Source organism: Falco biarmicus, chromosome 1 (genome assembly GCF_023638135.1).
Source record: "Falco biarmicus isolate bFalBia1 chromosome 1, bFalBia1.pri, whole genome shotgun sequence".
Taxonomy (NCBI): Eukaryota; Metazoa; Chordata; class Aves; order Falconiformes; family Falconidae; genus Falco; species Falco biarmicus.
In genome coordinates, this window is record NC_079288.1 from 50781406 (window position 1) to 50804993 (window position 23588).

At 40.9% G+C, this 23588-nt stretch overlaps 1 protein-coding gene across 6 annotated transcripts in view; it reads left to right on the top strand.

Moving 5' to 3' along the window:
• Positions 1-23588, top strand: part of SH3D19 (SH3 domain containing 19) — an 86820-nt gene that overhangs the window by 23580 nt on the left and 39652 nt on the right. For all 6 annotated transcript variants that reach the window (XM_056327124.1, XM_056327105.1, XM_056327145.1 and 3 more), the window contains exon 3: positions 17758-17798. In XM_056327124.1, the coding sequence (XP_056183099.1) occupies positions 17758-17798 (41 nt within the window). The remainder of the gene's footprint in view (positions 1-17757; positions 17799-23588) is intronic.

The window sequence follows — 23588 nt, forward strand, 5'->3', positions numbered from 1 at the left end:
ACTTCTCTGTTGTGCCTTAGTCAAATGGGTAGTGTAGAGAGACTTCTGATGCTACAGCTGCTTCTGTACTGAGAAATCACAGAATGGTGGAAATGTTGGTGGGAGGGGACCTCCAGAAGGTCATGTAGTCAAACATCTTGCTCACAGTGGGAAGATGCTAACACTAGATCAGGCCAGTGATGTCTTTTTCTAGCCGAGTCTTGAAAACCTCCCGAGAGAGAGACTGAGCCCACTTATAGGCTGCTTGTTGGTTTTGTACTAACTCTATTGCCAAATGATAATGCTGTGGGAGAAAGTGTCAAAAGAATGGGCTGAAATCTAGTTCTTTAGTTCAAACACTGGACTAGTTAATACCCAGAAGAACCAGATTCATTCCTACAAGCATCCTGAAGTACAGTTTTTCATTATTGTCATTCAAAAGCCTTGTGTTGTCCACTGGCAATGTCTGCGTTACCTTACCAATACAGCTGTTCCACACAGGAAAATTTCAGGCTTTTGCCCATCCAGCCAGTGTTACAGGCTGTAATACAGATCCGAAGTTTGAGACTTAGAGCCTTGCTGACACTCCAGCTGAAAAGGAAAGGTTGTGTGTAAGAAGAACAAAAGAATGTTGGGGGATTACTCTTGGTTTAGTTACATTCTTACTCTTTATATTTGGCTGTTACAATATTTAAGGCTAAGGAGTAGCAGGTTACTCTTAGTCTAAGCATACTTCTAGGCTGTGAAAAGAGGAATGTCCTGCTTTTGTGCATTCCCAGTAGGTCAGAAGTTGATGTAATAAAAGTATCTAGTCCCCTAAAACCCTTAGGGTCCAGTTTCACAACTGCCCTAAGCTGAGCTAAGCCTGCGCTACTCCAGAAGGAAGGATCTCACTCCCTTCTTTGGGCTGTTATCAGTGCTTGTGCGGTTACTTGGATCAGAAGGCTGATCTCAAGGGAAAAAAACAGCTGGATCTCCACTTTACAGATGAAGCAAGTTCAGCAGAGGCGGGCAGAGTGATTTCTTGCAAATTGCACAATAAACCAATGGCAGAGCTAGAAGCAGGGGCTCAGTGTTATGACTTTTGTTGTTGATATCTAAAAAGCAGGATCATGTGGCTCCATTTTTTTCACTCTGCGAGCTAAATTTTGGGCTCAGTCATGCAGAGCGTGGTGCAATCTGACTGGTTAAGCATGGATTTAAACTGGTGAAACTTGAGATAGGAATCTGCTTATGTGTCTTTCTTTTGTTTATCATGTGTTTCTGGTCAGCAGCACATGCTGTGCATGTCAGAGATGTCCCTCCCAGGAGTAGAATAAGCTGGAGCAATTTGTCCAGCATATTTCTTTGACAGCTTCTTTACCACAATAAATCATTATGTTTCATTTATTCTTTGCAGTGTTAATTTTCCCTGCTCAGTTTATGCTTATCTGTAAATGAGAAACAAAATATCACAGGTAGAGCAGAGGAATAAATGGCAGATGGGTTCAGCTTAGTTGTTGGCAATTAGGGATTGTGTGGGTATCTAAAGCCTGTTGCTGTGGGTGTTTGTTTTAATGCTGCCAATTCATCACTGTTGTGTTGGGGATTTTTGGCTATTCATTTCACAGATAGCAGTAAAGAGTTATTGTGAAGGGTGCATCCTAGCCAGCCTTCCAGATTCCCTATTCCTAAACAGAGAAGAGGGATTTATTTTAATAAAAGAACGCTGTGTTCCTGGTTTCTGCAAAGGGAATTTTGAAGGACTGTTTGCTTTAGTGCCCTGAACAACTCCTTCCGTTGTCTGGACTGCTCTCCAGTGCTTATGCTAATTCATAATGGAAAATAATGCTGAGAATGGTTGTTGAAGGAATAAAAAGGTTCATCCTCCTTCTTCACTGAAAGAATTTCCGTGCTTCTTTGGGTATCCTGTGTACATGAGTAAGTTTCACTGTCCCATCACCTTTCAGAGAGTCCAGTAGAAGATACTGAGGACCAACCAAACACAAGGCCACTCTCCTTGTCCATTAGGAGAATGGTCTGAGGCATAAATAACCTTGATAGATCTTAGTTCTAAAAAGTGGTTTCAGGAAGCACACAATTACACATCACAGTTTTGTTAATGACGGGCCTTTCTTTTAAAAGGTCATTTGGAGATTTCACTTTTCCCTTATAAAATGGTAATAATTCTCTTTAAAACAACCAGATGGCTTTGTCTTGTAACCCTGCTCTGAGATGGATGGAAGGTGGGGGGAGGACTGGAATTGTCTGTTTATAAGTAACATGTGATGGACCAAATTAATTGGTCACGATTATAATTCGGCTTCTTTATGATTATTCTTTTTCCCCAAAAAATCCATTTCAGTGACAAAGAGCACATTAAATTCATCTGGTAGATGGGAAAGAGGGCTGGAAGAGAATTCTTTCCAAAGAAAAATTTGTAATAGTCTCAAAGAAAAGAGAGGAGGAGAAGCTGCTAAGGGAAGCCTGTGGGATATGTGTCCAGGCCGAGTGTGCAGACTCAGCAGGTTATAAACATCCAGCTCAGAAATAGTAGTAGTAGTTTGGTTCTCTCTAAAATAATTTCATCTTGATATGTTAAGAGTGCTAGAGCTGATACTTGAGCTTTGGTTTATTTCCATAAGGATTTTTGTAGGTTTCTGTCTAGGTTCAGGTCAGTATTTACATTTTTCTTCACCCCTGGAATTTGAGTGGGAGAGCTCAGTTTGAAGTTATACTGTGCTGGTTTCCATGGCCTCTTACTTTGATGTGCACAAGAGAGAAGAGATTGTTATTTCTTTCTTTTCTTTTTTTTTTTTTCCTCTCCTCTTTTACTGTACTGCTCACCTACTTTGTCATTTCACTGTAAGTTATTCTTTGGTGTCTGCAGATTATTGTAGTATCAGTAATCGGTTACCTTAAGTAGCATCTGATTTGGCAGGTTGAACATTGAAATGATTGATCAGGTACTCTTTCAATGCATGGTACAGTTGCATCCTCACTACATCATGGGGGGAAAATATTCTTAGTGAGGCCTGTCATATTGATAGTTTCTTCCTTCTTCCTGCATTTCTCTCTAATGCTTGCTGTGCACTTTGCTCAGCTGTACTTCAGGCTCTGATCATGTCATTTGTGAGACATTGCATTTCTGGTTTTGCTACAAGATTTGTCTTTCCAAAAGCAGTATTTTGCTCAGTGCAGGTATCACCATTTGAATTTAGGCCTTGTTTACATATGGGATTTGTCCTAGTTTTGGCCATCTGTGACAAACCACAAGTTCAACTGAGCTAGTACTAGCCGGTAGTGTAGACAAGGATGAGCTGCTTTTGCATCTGTTTCCAGCTACTTCAGCTCCAGGAAGAAAACTAAGATTCAGTGGTACAAAAAGTCATGGTGCCTGTTCCCTCGGAGGCTGCAACCAACACAGGTCCTAGGCAGGTCCCTTGCTACAGAGGACTGAAATTAGACCACACAACCCTAAATGTGGAAAGTATTCATGTAAGTATGGTCTTCATAAGTATGCGTAGCTGCATTTTAATCTTGAGAGAGTTGTTATGAGAGGTTTGTCATCTGTCCTGGTTATAGTGGACATTCCCATATCCTGACACTTGAGGCAAAGGTTGACTTTCAATTAAAGAGAAGGTCCAAATCTAATCATAGCGTTCCAACCACAAACAATGATTACTTTGTTAAATCTCTCTTTTGATCTACAGCATAGTATCTAGTTCAAGCAGGAGTGCATCAGTGATCTCATGTTATATTAAGCAATATTTTTGCTTGGAACAAATGCTTAGTGGAAAGAAATAGCTTTGGGTTTACTATTACAATTCTTCTGTTCCATGTCACCTGGACTTCTGCTTCCCCGTCCCCTCCCACACCAGTATCTACTATTAATACAATATTATTTCAACAATCCTGATACCATTTTATGATTGGACCAGTTCAGGAAGTTTCCTTCCTTTCCCAAGGACACATTTTCTTTTGGCCAGCTGCTTTTAAGACCATTGTGTTGTTTTATTACCTTGTTTCCACTGCCCCTTCAAAAATACTAGGTCCATGAGCAGCTAAAAACGTGTAGTGCTCCTGATGGGTAAAGGCTGGACAGCTAGAAAGGAAGAAGACAGTATCATGGGACAAGTGCAGCAACGACAGCTGCAGGAGGGGCTTTCTCACCACACCTTAGTGGTGTAGAGGACAGAAGATTATTTGCATTACTGCCCAATCTACTTCCTTCTGAGGTCCTTGATAAGGAAATGTGTTCTGTTAAATGAACGTTTTACACTGTGAACAGACTACCAGTGCTTTCTGTTAATAGCAGCATATTTTTTTACATCTAGGAGAGATCTGAAATGATGACACAGTTCTCTGTATTTCTTTTAATTACAATTCCCATACTGTCTTTTATAGGTTTTTAAAATCATGTCTGTTAGTATTTGAATTGACAAAACGCACTTCTTACTGCAGTAACTGCCTTGCTGCACATGCTAAACAGGTATTTTGCTTAGTGTAATACAGATATACTTGAATGGCAATATAAAGCAAAATCATTAAAGTTCTTGGAGGGTATAAAATACAAATTGCCAAAATTATTTTCATGTTAAAAAATAATCAGAATTTTCAAATGTTTTTAAAGAGTAAAAACCCAAGATTTGCCCTTTTATCTTAAGAATCACAGAATTGTTTAGGTTGGAAAAAACATTTAAGATAAAGTCCAACCATTAACCTAGTGCTGCCAAATTCAGCACTAAACCATGTCCCTAGGCGTCACATCTACGTGTCTTTTAAATAACTTCAGGGATGGTGACTCCACCACTTCCCTGGGCAACCCGTTTCAGTGTTTGACAACCCTTTCAGTGAATGATTTTTTCCTTATATCTGATCTAAACGTCCCTTGACACAATTTGAGGCCATTTCCTCTTGTCCTGTCACTAGTCATCTGGGAGAAGAGACCTACCCCCACCTGCCTGCAACCTCCTTTCAGGCAGCTGTAGAGAGCAATAAGGGCTCCCTTGAGCCTCCTTTTCTGCAGGCTAAACAACCCCAGTTCCCTCAGCCGCTCTTCATAGGACTTTTGCTCTAGACCCTTCACCAACTTCATTGTTTTTCTCTGGACGCCCTCCAGCACCTCAATGTCTTTCTTGCAGTGGGGGGCCCAAAAGTGCATTCTAGGTGCAGTCTCAGCACCTAGAGTGCTTGGCACCTCAGCAGTGCCAAGTACAGGGGGACAGTCACTTCCCTAGTCCTGCTGGCCACACTATTTCTGATACAAGCCAGGATGCTCTTGGCTTTCTTGGCCACCTGGGCACACCACTGGCACATACTCAGCCTGCTGTCAACCAGCATCCCCAAGTCCTTTTCCACTGGGCAGCTTTCGAGCCACTTTGCCTCAGACCTGTAATGTTGCATGGGGTTGTCATGATGCAGGTGCAGGACCTGGCACTTCTTGTTGAACCTCACACCAGCTGGCCTCAGCCCATCATTCCAGCCTGTCCAGATCCCTCTGTAGAGCTTTTCTATCCTCAAACAGATCAACACACCTGTCCAACTTGGTGTCGTTTGCAAACTTACCGAGAGCCCACTCAATCCCCTCATCCAGATCATTGATAAAGATATTAAACAGAACTGGCCCCAGTACTGAGCCCTGGGGAGCGCCACTTGTGACTGGCTACCAACTGGATGTAACTCCATTCATCACTACTGTTTGGGTTTGGCCATCTAGCCAGTTTTTTACCCAGCGAGCAATACACCTGTTCAGGCCATGAGCAGTCAGTTTCTCCAGGAGAATGCTGTGGGAAATGATGTCAAAGGCTTTACTAAAGGCTAGGCAGACAACATCCACAGCCTTTCCCTCATCCACCAAGTGGGCCGCCTTGTCATAGAAGGAGATGAGGCCAGTCAAGCAGGACCTGCCTTTCATAAACCCATGCTGACTGGGCCTGGTTGCCTGGTTGTCCTGAATGTGCTGTGTGGTGGCACTCAAGATTTATCTGCTCCGTAACCTTCCCAGCACCAAGGTCAGTGACAAGCTTGTAGTTCCCCAGATCCTCCTTTCAGCCCTTCTTCTAGGTGGCATCACATTTCCTAATTTCCAGTCAACTGGGACTTCCCCAGTTAGTGAGCACTGCTGATAAACAATTGAAAGTGGCTTGCTGAGTACTTCCACCAGCTCCTTCAAGTGCCCATGGCTGGATTCCATCCAGCCCCATAGGCTTGTGTGTGTCAAAATGGTGTAGCAGGTTGCTGACAATTTCCCCTTGGATTATTTTGCTTTCATTCTGCTTGCCATCCCTGTCTTGTGGCTCAGGGTGCTGGGTACTTCAAGAACAAATGGTCTTACTATTAAAGACTGAGGAAAAGAAGGCATTAAGTACCTCAGCCTTTCCCTTTCCCACTGTGTTTCCCCTCACATCCAATAAAGGATGGAGGTTCTCCTAAGCCCTTCTTTTGTTGTTAATGTATTTATAGAAACATTTTTAATTGTCTTTTATGGCAGTAGCCAGATTAATTTCTGGTTGGGCTTTGGCCCTTCTAATTTTTTCCCTGCGTAACCTCACAGTGTCCTTGTGGTCCTCCTGAGTTGTCTGCCCCTTTTTCCAGAGGTCATAAACTCTCCTTTTTTTTTTTTTCTGAGCTCCAGACAAAGCTCACTGTTCAGCCAGGCTGGTCTTCCCACCATTTCATCTTTTGGCACATGAGGACAGCCTGCTCCTGCACCTTTTAAGATTGCCTTCTTGATGAATGTCCAGCCTTCCTGGACCCCTTGGCCCTTCAGGACTGTCTCCCAAAGGACTTTGTCAATCAAGCCCCTAAACAGGCCAAAGTCTGCCCTCCACAACTCTGAGGCAGCAATTTGCTGACCCCCTTCCTTCATTCTTCAAGAATTGGAACTCTATCATTTCATGATCACTTTGTGGAGCAGACCAAAAGTCCACATATTCCACTGTTCTTATTCTGTCGTTGCTAATGTCTGAAGTAGAAGCCTAAGGAAGCAGATAAAGAAGAAAAGCATGCATTGGAAAGCATCCATGCATTCTGTCAGCATCCAGATCTGTGTGGCTCGGGGCCCTTCAGAGGGATGATGTTTGTTTTTAATAGCCCTCAATGGGTTTTCTCCAGGGTTTTTTAAAATTCATATACACTTTCAGCACCCACAATGTTTGTGGCAAGCAGTGCCACAGCTTAACCTCATGTTGCATACTGAAAAGTCTCTGACTCTTTCAAACTTGGTGTTTGCTAGTTTTATATAATGGTTTCTAGGTCCTGTAATGTAAGAGAGTGAGCTGTCATTCCCTATAGCTTTGCTGCTTCTTGAGAAATTTAAAATGCCGTTGTCCTGGTTTAAATAGATTGCGTTAATCAATTAGGTAGTTTTAAGGAAAAGGTCACTATTACTTTTGGAGGCCCAGAGGCATGTTAGCAAGGGGAGAGGGAGATCAGGTTTTTGGCTGATTTGAGAAAAAGGACAGGAACAATTTACTGCCTTTGGAGTTAAGGGCTTCGCTGAGAGTGGAGGTTAGAGAAGTTACCTGTTAAGTTACCTGCATCCAGAGCCTTTAAGTTGGAGTGGAGGTTTTTTTAATTATTATTTTCTAAGCCTGTCTTTGTAAAGATTTGAGATCAAAAGGTCAGAGTTGAGGTGGTTGTTATGAGAGAAGGGTAATAACTCCACTGGTCCCTGATTTTTCTGTTCTTTCAGTTGCCTGAGTAAGCTGAACCTGATACTTTGTGGGTCTTTAATTTCCTCTGCCTAATTTACCTGATGACGTGGTGCATTGATTGAAGTGCATGGAGGAGCATGTGAAAGAGCTATGTGTTTGGGGGATTCTTATTAGCTCGGGAAGGGCATTGATTTTCATGGCTGTGAAATGTTTTGGCAAGGTATTTCTTAAGACTGTTGTTCTGGTAAGGTCTTGTTCAATCTGTTCTACAAGGTGTTTGTTTCTGAAGCTAAATTTAGTTGAGTGATGAAAGGTGGTGATAGTGATTATTTCTTCCAAGCTATAACCATCCATTAGAGGCTGCGGTATTTACTGATTTGCTATATAATTTGAGGGCCATGACGTTGTAAGACAGCTAGGGTATATGATTGGTGGTGGAGGAAGTTCCCCTTATCTTGTAGTACATTTGCATGGTGACTTGCTCAAAGATGAGCTCTGTTTCACTGGAGAAGTGTCCCCATCAGTTAAAGGCCTTCTCTAAATTGTTCAGGTAGGGGTTTGAGTGCTTTTACAGCAGATTCAGCACTGTGCCTGCCTATCAGGGTTTTGCAGTGTATTTGGGATAGATGCAGGTTTTGTAGGCGTAGGTGTGATTTTAAAAATCTGTTTGGCTCTGATGGTTGATGCTTCTGTTTCACCCTTGGAAGGGAATTCAAGTATGTAAAAACTTGGCTGTTTTTACCCAGTGTGGGCTAACAAAGATACTACCTTTACCTATACACTGTAATTTACCTACATCAGTGTAGAATCAGAATTATAGGATTTGAAAAATCATCTTTGATGCATATCTCTTGGGAATGGTTGACCTTAATCTCAGGGTTGCTGGATCTCTGTGAATGAATAAAAAGGACTGCAGTTTAAGGTCATATTTAAACTTGGAGGTAAACATTGTAGATCTAAAGGTGTATGAATGTATCATTTGTTTTATGTAGTGCAAGTTTCTGATTAATTGCTTTCTGTATTTTGTAACCAAAAGCTGTCACTATCTGTGCTATAGAAGAAAAGGAAGCGTTTCAGTGTTTTTGGAGGAAGGGCAAGGAAAGAGTGCATAGGCAAACATGCCATTTCTCTGACTAAGCTGCATGCAGGGCACTTTCTGGAAAGACAGGTCTGGTGAAGGTGTGGTTATGAGATTTTCTTTTACAATTTCTGTGCACTGTGCTTTCTGTAAGGGCCACTGTTACAAGTCCATGGACATCATGTATTGTAGGGTGTAACTGGGTGAGTCAGCAGTCCATTGGAACAAGATGCGATCACGCATGAAGTTTTACTTTTGTGAGGCTTTAACATGGGAGGGTTGAAAATGAGTGTTTCTGCTGCTTGTTAAGTGATTTATTTTATTTATAAATGTAAATGGCTAGTTAGAAGCCAGTATGTCTCTTTAGATGGATGATCTTGTAGTATTCTTACACACAGTTTTTGGCTGTTAGTTCACATTTACAGTGTGGAAGGTTTTGGGTTTGGGTTTTTTTCTTGTTTTCAAGTTTTAAGACTTCACTATATTTGATGCATTTGTATTAATGCATCTGTCTTATAGACTGTCTCTTCACAACAAATGTCTTTGCTCTCAACATGTATCTGTAATTAAAATAACGAGGAAATTTCTTTTGTTTCCTCACACAACTAAAGCTTAAACTCCGGCACATTTCAGCTACTTATTTCAGGCTACCCAGATGGACTACAAAGAAGCTGAATTAGGCTAAAGGAGTGTGGAAATCCTATGGGATGGGACTTGTCAAGGAGCTCAGCATTGGCTGTTGTACTTTAAAATTCTCCAAGATGGTCAGGTGATTTTTTGGCACTGAGGTCACGCCAGCATCGAACACGTCTTGTAATCCCTTCTGTGGCTTAGGTTGAATTTTACATTTTGGATGCTTCTCAGGCAGCTGGTTTTTGTATTACAGATTTTTGTGCTGTTCATCTCTGGTTAGGCAGGATCCAGATACTATCTTAACTGCTAAATGTAGAAGCTGTTTGGTACTGTCCTTTGGAAGTAAGACTCAATTATCCATCTGGGGGGGGCCTTAAGATGTCTCGAGATTCCCCAGGTACTCCTTCCTCATACATACACTAGTTTCCTCTGCAAAGGATGCACAATAGTTGAAACAAATGGGCCTGTATTTTACAGATTATTTTTACACAGGAAACAAAAAGATCTAGGCAAAATACACCTTGTTTCCTCGGTTTGATTACTGCTCTGAAGTCTTTGAAGTCTCTAAGCTTGCAAGCACCTGAGCATTCTTCTCTGGATTCCTCACCTCTAGCTTGTTTGTCCTCTGGGTCCTGCTGAGTGCTTGCCCTTGCAGTCAACACCGTTTAGTTCCTGCTTGTTCCTCTCTGGAACTGTGCTCTGTTGTGTTTCTATTCGTAAGCTTCTCAGCCTCTACGTTTTCAAAAGGCCAGATGGAGTACACCCATTTTTTGTCCTTAGTTTGGGTGATTCCTCTGCCATCCCATATTCTTTGCTCTTTGCTGATCTGCAGGTAACTGGTTTAGTAGGGATTTAAGATATTTATTTTTGTAAAGCAAGTGTTATCTGTTTTGTTAGTAATCATTATTAATGCTTCTAGTCATATGAGAACATTTACACTTTCCCCTTTACAAAATTTTGAAGATAACCTTAACACTATATTTATGTGCTCTATGAAGTATACAGACTACATGAAGAAAATCTAATATCCATACTTTATAACAATTAAAGCCCTGTAAAGTTATCTGGAGTTCTGTGGATTCAGATCTACAGGTCTTCTTTATGCCTTTGTCCTGCTCGTCCTTCATGATTAAACCAGATTTTATTCATCTGTGATTTCAGTTACAAAGGTTCTGGAGCTCATTCAACCACCAGATTGTGTTTGATGTACAGAGAGGCATGAAGCAAGCAGAATGTCCTGTCAGTGGCTACAGAGGGCTTTGATTTACTGACTGAAGTGCTGCTGCAAATAATTGAACTGAAGAACCATTCTTCAGAAATCAAGCTTTGTTCCGTATTGTTTAACTGTAGAAGTAGGGCACTGTCATCTTTCCCCCTTTGCAAATGCAGAAACTACCTAGACTTTAATGGTAAATAGTTTCCATCAGAAGAAGCTGCAGTTTACAGCTAAGTTGTTTTATCTGAAAGAGCTGGTTCTTCCCTTCAGTTTTTTAACCCTTACTTTTGTGTCTGAATATGTTGCTGGCCAGGTCCAAATATCCTGTCACTATCACTGTAACAATTCAGTGACACCTGCATTTACATTTACAGTGCTACATTGCTATTAGACTATTATTAGAATTATAGGTGCTTTCCACTGCTAGAAATATTTACTACCAAGCTTAAATTGTCATTAAAGCATGAATACTATTTCATACTATCAGGCTTACCGCCACAGTGAGTAAAAATACATTAATAGATGGCATGAAGGAAGATCTCAGTTGTTACAGGAGGGCCAAATTCTTCAATAAGCAGAGCCCTCCATTCTTGTGACGTACATTTTACTGGGAGCTGGAATCAGTCAATAGACGATGAAGACTGGAAATAACTTGAATCATGAAGATTTGCCTTTCTGGAATGGGTGTGTGCATATAGTCATCTTCAAGGGCAAGGTGCAGTTCAGCTCAGGTTGTTTGAAAGAAAATGCTAGGGGAAATCTAGCTAGCATGTCTGTAGCTCTGAATCAGGAAGGATTTAATTCAGGGTACACATGAGCTGAGTGACTCATTCACAAAAAGATTTGGAGGTGTTTCAGCTTCAAGATCTAAGCTAGACATTATTAAGTGTGGAAGCTGTTGCAACCTCATGACTTCTAGTTTGCTGTGAGAATCAGTGTGTGAAATGTTATCATCCGCTGCCATGATCTGCTTTGACTTCCTGCTTGTGTTCTGCCATAAAATTGAAGGTTCAGTTGCTAAAGCATGATCCCCAACTATGACAGCGACAGGCACATGAATATGTAATAAGTGGTTGAAGAAACAGCTAGAAAGCAATTCCTGAAAGGATTTTCCTATGCTGATCAACGTGAGCTGTTTTAATTAGCTAAGCAGCTGGATTTTAGCTGCTTCTTAACTACATCCTTGCTTGTCCAGACGGTGGGAAGTTGCAGTTGCGGCATTCGTTAAGTGATGCAGGAGCAGACTTGCTTTGCATAGCGATGAGGACTGAATTGTCACTGGACTTAATTACTGGTTCAGGATTACTAGGTTTTGGGGCTGGACCCAAAAGAGAAGTAAAGTTGTACCAGGGTGAGTCTGATTTCCTAGATGACCAGATCTGTACTATTGAGGATGTGATTTATTAGGTGACTAGATGTTCATTAGCCTCCTGTCCCCACAGGGCCATGACAATACCCCATGATTTAGCAGAGAATGTGAGAGGGCATCTTCATTTTATGGAGAAGCCACTGTGCTGCCAGGAGGCTGCCAGCTGCTTTTTTCTGGTGCTTTGATCTCCCAGTGAGCCAGTCGGGATGACCAGTACTAACAGGAAAAAAAAGTGTGGATCAACTGATACTGAAAGGTGAGAAGAACAGTTGACCTGAGGCGTAGCCAGCATTTGGTGATTTGCTGTCAGATTAGCTGCAGAGTCACAGATTTAGGGTTTGGTTTTGTGAGTAGAGGCTGAGCTGCTTACCCCAGGGACTGCTGTTGGCCTCCCCTGCTGTCTGCTCCCCCTGCTCCTCTGGTGTCACCCTGGCGTTCGTGTGGCTCTGCAGCCAGCTGGAGTTGTCAGCCTGTCTGGCTGGAAACTAATCAGGCTGTTTGGGATGGGATTGTGTGGTGTTAGTAAAATCACTGGCTGATCTAGCAGACTTGTGACCATGTCGGCACCGATACAAGAGAGCCGGTGGAAATGGTAAGCATGGGGAAGGCGGGACTACTGGCTGCACAGTGTCCGCTTCTCTTACACTAACGTGGAAACTGCACCTGGAGTCTGCATGTCATGTAGCCTAATTTACACGTATCAGTTGGAGGACTGGGAGTCCTCTCCAATGGAGGCATTGAAGAGGCTGATCACTGGTGGATACGTTTTCAGTTTAGATTCGCTTAATCCACAGGATTAATACAGTTATGTTTTCTGCATCTACATCATGAAGATGGGGTAGTTGTGACTCCTCTGTCCTGACTGTGGGCACTTTTTGGTCAAACTAGTAGGTCTGTCTTTGGCCTGCTGTTGGGGTGGTGGTAAATCTGATCTTTTGCACCACCCTTAATTTAACTATAAAATTACTAAGTCTTTCTGTGACTCAGTCTGGTGAAATCATTTAGGTGGTATTTTAAACATTTTGTGTTTGGAGTAATGTATTCTAATAAGTTTTTAAAACGTTAAGCTGTAGTACACTGGCTGTTATGGCATGACTTTTAAAGTAACTGAGAGGAATATATGATGCCTTTTATTAAACCAGTGTTTTGCCTTACAGTAATTTAAAAGTCAGCTATTTAAAAATTCTTGGCTCATGTTCCAAGTAGTCATAAGACATAAAAAATAACAACCTTTAAACTTTTTTTTTTTACTCTGTGTGTGTGAGAGAGACAGGGTTGCTACCCATCACAATTAAAAATATGTTAAAAAGCTTTTACACAGGAGTGTGAACCTAAGGACTGATACTTGAAGAAAAGCTCATATAAGATGATATGAAGGATAAATTTTGAGACTTTGCAGCAGATGTTTCAGTGTATTCATTCTTTTAGAACAAGTGATCATTCTTTTTCAACCCCTCACCCCTCCTCCGGCTTTTGCATATGTCTGGAATGATGTATGAAAGAAGTACAGTCAGTTTTCCTGTAGAATATTGTCAGCTTAGGTAACAAAACCAAAGGTCCTGGTTCTGGTAAAAGAAGCAGGCATTGTGGAGGATTGCTCAATTCTTGCAGAGGATCCCATGCAAGCCAACAGGAGACCGGTGGAAGTGGATGAAGGAGAGATGCTGAGACAGGACTGTAGCTTGGGATGTCTTTTGTATCCTAAGCAGTACCACAGCCCGTAGGGCAGAAGACAGTCGATGGCCTGGGGAGACATACGCCCCCACACCCACCCTAAATAGCTATGGGTGTGCTCACAGGCAGGAGGGAGCAGTCACAAGCCAGTACTGTCCGTGCTCTCCAGACACAGATAAAGGCCAGCACTCCTCTGCCTGTTTCTGATCAGCAGCAGAGCTGGCTCATGGTCAGCCAACTGGTGGAGACATGTCTGTAAGGTGCCCTCAGCTGGGCTGGAGCCACTGCTGCTCCTGAAACAGCTAGAAGACATATGGGTGAAAAGGTAGCCTGGAACCTCCTGGCCTCTTTGCACAGCTGATGTGTGACTTGAGTGCTGTCCTGCTCTGGGCACACTCAAATCCCTGCCTGCTTGCTTGGAGGTGCCTGGGTGATTTGAGCTTTATTCCACTTGAAGGACATCTCCTCTCCTATGCTGTGGAAGGCCTGTTCAGGTGACTGATGATAACTTGCATAGTCGCTCTGTTGGGTCAGGAGTCACCCCGCAGGAGTAAGCCTTTAAGAAATACTGTAGCTACACTGAAGTGGCATTTGAAGAGAGGCACTGATCCATGCAAGTTGAAGTGTGGGTGCAAAGCCCCTAATGAGGGAGAGACCATGGTTTAAGTAAGTACAGTTACTCCACTAAACAGTTTACAGCTCTATGCCCAGTCTAGTTTGTGGCAATTTTATTTCCCCAATACACAGACCTAAAATAGGCTTTTGAAGCATTTTCCTGAAGTGTTTATATTTAGAAAACCTGTCCTTGAAACTCAGAAAAAAGCCTGCCAGAAAGAGTGAGTAGGTGTTTAAACAACTTCAAACACACCACTCCAGGTTCTTTATCTTTCAGAAATGGTGACCCATGGGACCCTTTTCATATTACTGCTGACTTAAGTACCCAGCTGCTTTCAGCACAGCATGTACAGCAGCTTACAGATCCCCTCTGAACCTATTGAGTAGGTATGTTTGAGTGCACAGAGGTCCTGACAGAGGTGGGTTAGTACCCCCTTTTGAAGGGCTGTTCCCCCTTTTGAGGTGAAGCTCAACAAAGCTGCTGCCTTGGCTGGAAACAAAGCAGAGTTTGTGCTTTAAATTAACAGTGGGTGAGGTCTAGGATAGATGTGCAGATGTCAGAGGAGCTGCTCTTGTCCACTCCTGTATGCTAAATCGTGTGTGGGATGGATGAATAGTTTGCATCTTCACTTAGTCCATATTAGGTGTGGCTGGGGTGGTGTTGGATCTAATGTTTATCAGAGTCTTTAACATTTTGAAACTTCCTGCTGTCTGCACTGATTTCTTCCAACAACATGAATTAGGATTTTGCTTATGTACATTGCAGGGTGATGCGGGAGCTGCTGCCCTCCACACCCAGGGGCTAGCTATTGTCACACTGTCACCTCAGGTGTTCAGATGTAACTGTCAGGGAAGTCTCAATGAGACCAGGATCAGAGGTCCCACATGGATTAAACTTCTTCCCTCTTCCTTTTTCCTCAACATGTGTGTTTGCAGGGATTTTGTGTGTGCTCTGGCTCATTGCTGTGCTTTGTGGACAGGAGAGGGAGGTGGGAAAGAGGCAGGGACTCCATACAGTAGAGCAATTGCTGCAGCTCCTACTTCATCAAGTAGGAGAATTAAACTCAGTTTGGTTGTCTTAGTTATTTGGATAGCCTTAGAGAAAACGTGTCATTAACTGTGGAGCAGAGAAGGATATTAATAACCTTATCACTTCTGTCTTCGTAAGACAGGACAAGAGACCAGAAATTGTTGCTTGTAGAACAGGGAGGGATTAGCTCAGCATAAGGTATGGGCAGAATCACCAGCTTCCCCAAGAACAGCATCTTATTTAAATTAGTGGGTTTAGTGCACAGCATTATGGAATGTGCAGTCCTTTACAGGGCTTAATAGGGAAAAAAACATTCTATGTCTACTCCTGTTTCCATGTTTTTAAAGGGCTTAAATAACTGTAACCTAAATGTGAATCAGACTCTCCTGGGGAGAGTTTTGCCAAAAGGTTGTTGATGGCTGACCTGTTAATGGAAAGTGGAAAAGAAGAACCATCTGCTAACAGCTTGTTCTGCGTGTGAGCTCATAAATTTTCTAACAGAACCATGTTATCCTGGGTTCTAAATTACACGGATAGTTGCGTACTTGAACTGCCTTGCTCTTGATATATCCATCCTTCAACTTCACTAGGCTGGTTTCATGAAAGGTTTTGCTTCTTTGTTCTTTGCATTTTGATTTTAAAATCCATGGGTCAAAGGGCTCGTGCCACCGGCAGAAAGAACTTAACTTGTTCCTTTTGGTTCTTACTGGTACTTGAATGTGCATACTTCATAATTTCCAAATTTTCTGCTATAAAATAAAGTATATCTTGAATTCTGACTACAGAGAGTGTTTTGCTACTCCAGAAAATTCAGATTCATGTTACCAGACTTCACTTTCCTTCCTGTCTGATATTAAATATGATTAAGATAAAATCCTAAAGACTGTAATTATTCACAATAATGAAAGCAGGAGAATAAAGCTTCAAAAGTGAACATCCAAAAGAGACTTGAGTTACAAGGAATTAAAAAAGGAGTCTGGGGTGCATCTGGGAGGAACATAGAACTGAAAGTGTTTCTTAAAGATAAGGCTGTATTATGATGGGACGTTTTGAAGGAAAATTAGAATCCTTTTCTGCTGACAGCGCACAGTGAAATATGACTGATAGAACTGTTTTCTAATGCAGCTTTGCTAGCTGTGTGGATGGGGGCCAAGCCACATTTGAACTGTTTCTGAAACCAGACAAATAGGCATTGTTTATCCTAGACTAGCCAAACTATTTCAGAGAACAGTTCAGTCAGACCAACATTCATTTCCAGTCTTAATTAGTTTTCAGAATGACTGTAGAGGGAGGACATTTTTCATCCATGTCCTTTTTGACTGTCTCTTTCTTCTCTCCTCCAAATCTCCCTATTCTTCATCCCGCTGGAGTAATTGCAGCCGTCGGTAATTGCAGTGGAAGCGCATGTGGAGCTAAACTGAGCCCTGATGGAGTTGGTGTGCTGCACACCTGCTGCAGGCGGAGTGAGAGCAGTGTTGAAATGCTAATGCCCACCCTGTACTACCATTCCTGCTGTTACACTGCCGCTGAAGGCTGTAGTGGGATGGTTCTGGAAAATACTTGATTAGTATACCTTTCTGTTGTCACTAAGCTATTGTATTAATTTGAACCACATATATTGTCTTAATCATCTTCAGTCTTTAAAAAGACTATTGAAAACTTCCAGAGGCATCTCACCAAGTATTCTTTACCTGCTGTATTTAAAAAAAAAAAAAAAAAAGAGCAAAATAAATCCTTTTCTGAAGTAGTTGTGTGTTGTTTTTTTTAAATCTCTGTAGCTTTGCACAAGTGGCAGGTTATTAATACCATGTTCTTCAAGTTAGCAACAGCTTCTGAAAATGATAATCCCAAGTTAGTTTTGGTTTTTACCTGCAAAAATAGTAAGGACTGCTATATCTGTTAAATAAGACATTCAGAAGAGAAGCATCAGAAACCTCAGTCTTACCAAGGAAACAGATGAGTTGCCAGAAGGAAACATTTTTCTGTCCTTGTGTATCAACAAATTTTTGTTTGTGTTGTCTTCCTGTCTAACCTCACCCACCGAGTTATTACTGAAAAATGCAATCTTAACTGAAAGGGAAGACAAATTGTTAAGTAATTGTTGAAAATATTTAGCAAAGGGGTTGTAGGTTTCTACTCAGCTGTGTAAGATTTATTTACAAGAGTGTTAAGTCATTAAATGCTTATAATCTGAGAATATGCACACCCACATGGGCTTTTCTCCAGGTTTTCCCATCAAATGAGACAGAATGTGAACTTCAACACAGAATCAAGAAAAAATTGTTTTAATAATCGGTGCTCTATCTTTGCAGAGTCTTGCAGCTAAGCTGTAATCTGGTTCTCATTAGAAGGGGTTGGGTATAGTTGTATACTCCAGGAGTCTGGGCAAGTTTCTGTAAGATAACAACCTAGGGGAAAAATGTGCTCGGCAAACCCTTTACAATGTAACGGGGAATTTCTGTGTGATGTTAGTTGTTTTCTCTTTGAGACATTAACCACATTGTAATATTTTTTTTCTTCATTAAGCCAAGGACCCTTGTCATCCATAAGAGCAGCAATCAAGAGATGTAAGTCTACTTTTCCTATTCTTTGAGAACCATAATATTGTAAGATTGCTACATCTTTGTTTTTAGTAACTGGTTAACTTTACATGTGAAAACAAAGTAGCAAGCAGGCTTTTGGAGGGCTGTAATTTCTTTCTCTTTTTTTTGCTTCACATAGACCATCCTTTTGCTTTGATGACAGGCTGTTCCTTCTTGCCAGTTACTAATGTTTTCTGATTTACGCACTAATGCATTTGTGCACAGATGTAATTGGTCCATCTCTGAAGAACTTGGGTGACACACAACCAGTTTTTAGTTCACTTGACAAAGCAGAAGATAGTTCTATTTTAGTAGAAACTTGCATCAACTGCTCCTTGACCACAATTAGAGTCATGGTCTGGGCTCACTTTGGAAAACAAAAAATTGTTTATAAATCTTGAATGAAAGTCCAAACTCTTATTCCCTGATTTCATAGTTTATCTCCTTTTTCCCTTTCCCTGCTCATGATATTTCCCAGCAGAGAATTTCTTTAGCTTCATCTTCCAAAGTATTTTACTTTACTGCTGTTTCTTTCTTCTGCTTTTCATTTTTATTTCTTCTCTGTCCACAATTTCCATTTCATATTAATGAAACAACCCTCAGGATTCTGCTATGGGGGAAAATAAATTAGTGTATGTACTACTGATTTGTTTCTCCTGGGCTTATTAGTCAGGGACCCATTAGTATGGATTAGGCTGGAGGCAGTCAAAGGGGATCATGAAAGCATTATTCAGAGCAAATCTTACATGGTGCTTGTAGTTAAAATGCAGCACTTTATCTCTGCTGTTGCTGCCATAGATAGGAAAGTGGAAAACACGGACAGCCTTTTGTGGTGGAGTCAGAAATTGATTCAAGGCTGCCTAAGCCCCAGTACCTTATCTGAGGAAATGTCTAAAAGATCATTAAGCAATTGATACCCGTGTTTTTGAAAATATGGTTGCAAGTGGTACTTTGTTTTGAGGCACAATCAAGTAAAAAAAACCAACCTAGTCAAGAAGCTCTGGGTCATGTTATAACATTATACTTAATATTAATATGTAAATAACTATGATGAAATACAAGTACCGTGTGAATTATTCAGATAATAACCTAGAAAAAAACGTCCATGCAAATATCAAGGCATTGTACATGAAACCATAGTTCTTTGTATGCCAGTAACCATACCTGTGGATGGACCTAAATTAAAAATGGACCCCGAGTAATTCCTAACTCCTCTTGCAATTAATCTGGAAGAAGTATGGCATTCTCTGGAAAAGTGTATTTCCCTAGAAGAGTTAGAAATCTATTTTTATTTCTTAATCACAGCTTCTGTGGGTTCTTTAGCTCTAATTTTCAACAAACATGATGGGTACGTGCAGGGTTTCAACTTTTGAACCTGTGGACAATACTTTATATGGCATTGTATTGATAAGTCTCCCGGTGTCTTGTGGCCAAAGAGGAAGAGGGTTTATTTTCCTTTCAACCACCTTGACTACAACTCTGGATAGAAAGACGGGGTCATTTTGTTTCAATTGTTTGACAGCTCAGTACAATTCAGAAAAGCAAATACGCATGTGAACATGAGATGTGCTCAGGAGTAACTTTTTAATCTCAACTCTTCAAAAGTTACCCCTGGCTTTGTAGTAATGATCTCGGGCCAGGACACACCACTAAATCCAGCTCCCACTGAAGTCAGTGAAACTATTTCCATTGATGCCACCACAGCAACATGCACAAGAATGCCAACAAAAGTAAAAAGAGGCAAGCCAAGTGCTGCAGACCAAGGGTAGCAATGGTTTCTCTCACTTCTCTACTCTTCCAGAATAGGGTGGCATTAAGGAGCAGGGCTACAGAAGCAAGTTTGCTGCTTTAAAATGTTCGAAGAACCTGCAAGCTTGTTCCATTCTCATTCTATCCTAAGCAAACATCCTTCATTCAGCCACATATTTGCTTGTATACAGCTTGTATGCACTCTGAGGCTGTGGCTTCCCATTTGGCAGTTTTGCAGCCATTTTTGGCTGCGGATTTTGTTTGTTTTTCATTTTTGTTTTGTTTGAGGGCTTCCTAGGTTCTTTTGGCTCTCAGTTCTGTGACCTCATTCTCTCCCCATCTGTACAAACATTTGCGCTGGCGTAATGCAGGGAATAGTGCAGAGGCAGGAATATACAGCCCAAGGAAAGGTGTAGGGAGGAGTGAAGTGCCTTCATAAATCATTATTGTAAAATTTGAGTGAAACTACAGGCTTGCTCTAAGGGTGTAGTTATGTAGATTTTATTCAGCACCAATGCCAATCTCTGGTGCACAGCAGTTTGGTCAGCTGTGAAAAGGGTATTTCACCTTACTGGGGGTGGAAAGAGGAATCCCCACCCCCCCTAGGTTGTTTTTGATCAGTTCCCTCACTGAAGTTGCCCAAAGAAGAGCTGGAGCTGGGAAGCAGAGGCAGGAAACAGAGACCACTCTTGGAGGTAGCACATCCCTTCCCCTGTGCTGCTGGTGATCTGAGCCCAAGGTGAGCAGGTTCAGGGAGATAAAATGGACATAACTGTACAGAAAGTGCTTATTTTTTTATTTAACACTGAATACTAATGTTTGTTCAAAGGGGACAGAGGTCCGTGTTTGGAAAGGAAATTGGGCATCTCCATCTCTTTTAGCTACATTCAAGCATTAAATCAGCCCAGCTCTAATGTCAGACAATCTAACATTTCCCTGAGATGCCTGGAAACAGAACCAAAAGAAAAGGAGCAAGGCCTCCCCCTTGTGCCAAGAAATAGTTCAGGAGAAAAGCTTCAACTCTTACTTCAGAAATGCATGAAATTTTCTGATTTACTATGAACCTCCACTGCTACAGAAATAGTCTAATCAGATTTTGGGTGAAATTAGACTTTTTTTTCTGATGTTGTCTTGAGGATTACCTAATTCTTTTAGTGTTCCCTGAAGAAAGGCCTCCACAGCTATGTAACACACAAAGACTGCAAGCATGGCCTCTTGCACGGGGTCATTCTGGCAGCTCTTTCGGTGTATTGCTTGATAGGTAGGGGAGGGAGTGCTTGCCCACACTTGAAGCTGTCCTTGAGATACTACAATGAATAGCCTTTACTCCTAGGCAGCTATATAGTGAGAAGAATTAACTTCTCAGTCTAATAGTCTACATATTTCATAGGACTGACAGTAGAAATGTCTAGCCTGGTGTTAGAAAAGCATTGAAAGAAGCTGGTTTTTTAAATATTAGCACACATCCTCGTTGTAGGAAGTAATATTATTACTTTAAAACCCACTCATAATAGTTAATATGAATTAACTGAAAAAGTTCATTGGGAGGATCATGTTTACTCACAGCTGCTGGAAGGGACAATAATCAGAAAAATTTGGAGCTTGATTTCTCACAAGGCTTGGGCTATTTGAGGCTATGGTTCCAATTTTTAATGCAAAATTGAACTTGCTTTTAAAACACTCTGCAATGACAAAACTCTTCAGTATTTCATACAGACTTACTAATGGAAACATATGAATATTATTTTGCAATGTCTATATTGTGGAAGCACTCAGTGCTCACAACAGGATGGTATCTCTGAGCAGATCCCTGAATGAAGTTTATAGTTGCCGCTATGCTGCCTTTAAAGATTGCCTGAAAGACTGTAAATTCTAGCCCAACTCTCTTCCAAAGACTCCAAAGTACATGTCAGGCTTCTGTTGCCACCAGCTTGTCTGTAGCATCGTAATTTATGGGCAATACTCATGGTTTTACTTATACAAGCATCTTGATTTCGTATCTTGAAATGCTCTCTGCACCATACTCTGTGTGTGTTTCAAGTAGAAATAACGTATTAAGTGGATTTGACAAGTAGGACCCAGAGAAGAAACAGCGGAGGAAAAACATTTGAAACATAAGTATATAGCACAAACTCAGTACACTTTACAACTGCACATTCAAAAGTAATTGAATAAAGCCCAGTAAATAGTGCTTGTAAGAAATATGTAGAGAAAATGAACCTGTAAGTGACTAATCTGTCCTCTATTTACAATATTACTGTTAATCCTTTACTTGCTTAAATTCTACTATACTAGGTTAAACACATTTAGATGCCTCTTTGACACTACTGGAAATAAATAGTGACAATGTTATGAGTTGATTTGGCATTTTTTTCTTTTCCCTGATACCAATAAAGTTATAAGATTAAGAAGTGTGGATTTTATGCACTGTTTTTCCTCTCCCACCTTTTAACTGCTTTGCTTATCTTTTACTTAAATACTGCTAAGTATATGCTTCTGAAAATCTCCACAATTCTCACCCTGAACATTTCTCAGTGTGGAAGTTGAGGAGCCAACTGCCTTCAGTTGTCAATATGTCTACGAGCACTAAAATACATTTCCATTGACTCCCCTGATGGAAGAAAGTTTTTTTAAAATCTTAAAGCTGTCATAATTTGAAATCTTGGGGGGGGGGGGGGCGGAATTAATAGAATACTTTCTCAAGGCAGTCCACAAAGGGAATGAAGAATAGACTTACAGGATCAAAAGACCGCAAGGCCGGAAAAATGGCGATGGGTGTCTTGTTTTGTTTATAAATCAGTTGTGTGCTCTATTTTAAAAATTCATGTCTTCTCTCATACACTTTTGAATTTAAATTCCTTTCTCTGAAATGGTAAAGGAATAAAAGCCTTACAGGTCTGGGAGCAAGGATTGTTTAGAGAGTTTCTATTTTCTGTTCTCTAGCATTTATGAAACTCCAAGGAATACATGAGAGCAGAAGATGGAGTAGCTTTTACCTCTGTTCCTACTGTGGATTTAAGAACTTCCAAAACAAAAGATGTTCTAAAAGTGTGGATGTAACAAAAATGTGACAGGAAAAAGAGGGGAGTGATTGATGGAAGGAAGGATACTGTCAAGGTCCTTAAGAAATAAATGTTTATATTAAATGGATGCGTACGTGGAAGTAGCTTGATTCCATAAATACTTGGGAGATTTTTTCTCAGCCCCCCCCCCCCCCCCCCCAAATTGAGCACATTCTAAAAACACATATGATGGCTTGGATATTAGCCCTTTTGAAGAGACATATTTATATCTGCCAGTAAAGTTGTTTTTATATAAATACTTCAGATGTTTTGTTTTCAAGTAAATTCACTTGTTTACTTGAAATTTGAAGTGTGATGGGTTACATAGATACCACGCTGGAGTTCTTTTGCCTATATTAAGAAAGGAAATAGGTCTTTTAGACTTTTTTTAGGCTTTTCATATCTGTTGTACTAACTTGAATAAATAGAAGTCACTTAGAGTTTCACAGGAGAAAACACCATGTAGAATTTATTTGAAAATGAAGAAAGAATGAGATTTTGACAGGTTTATCGATTCAGGTTTACATACCTCATTTCTAATGCACTTACCATTGTAATTCAGCTATACCCCAATCAGATGTACTGAATACATTTACCAAATGAACACTTTCTTCCATCATCTTTGCAAAAGTAATCTTGGAATTAGTTGATTTGGGTCAGTTTGTTTTGTTTTTTAATTCGATGTGTGTATTAGATCATTGCTGTGTTAAGATCTCTCAAGAGGAAAGTGAAGGTGAGGCATAGGGTATTTTTATTAACTTGTTTTAGCCAAACAATTTTTAAAGAACAGGTTTAGGAGATGTGCAGTCATGCACAGAACTTCGCAGTGTGCCTCTTACTGGGATCAATCTGCCTGCCCATGTCTCTTCAGTAGATGGGAGTATAAATTATGGGATCCCAGCTTCTTTGCATCTGTATCAGCTCCTAGGTGTAACACATTGTTTTTGGAAGGGAAAAAGTGCAG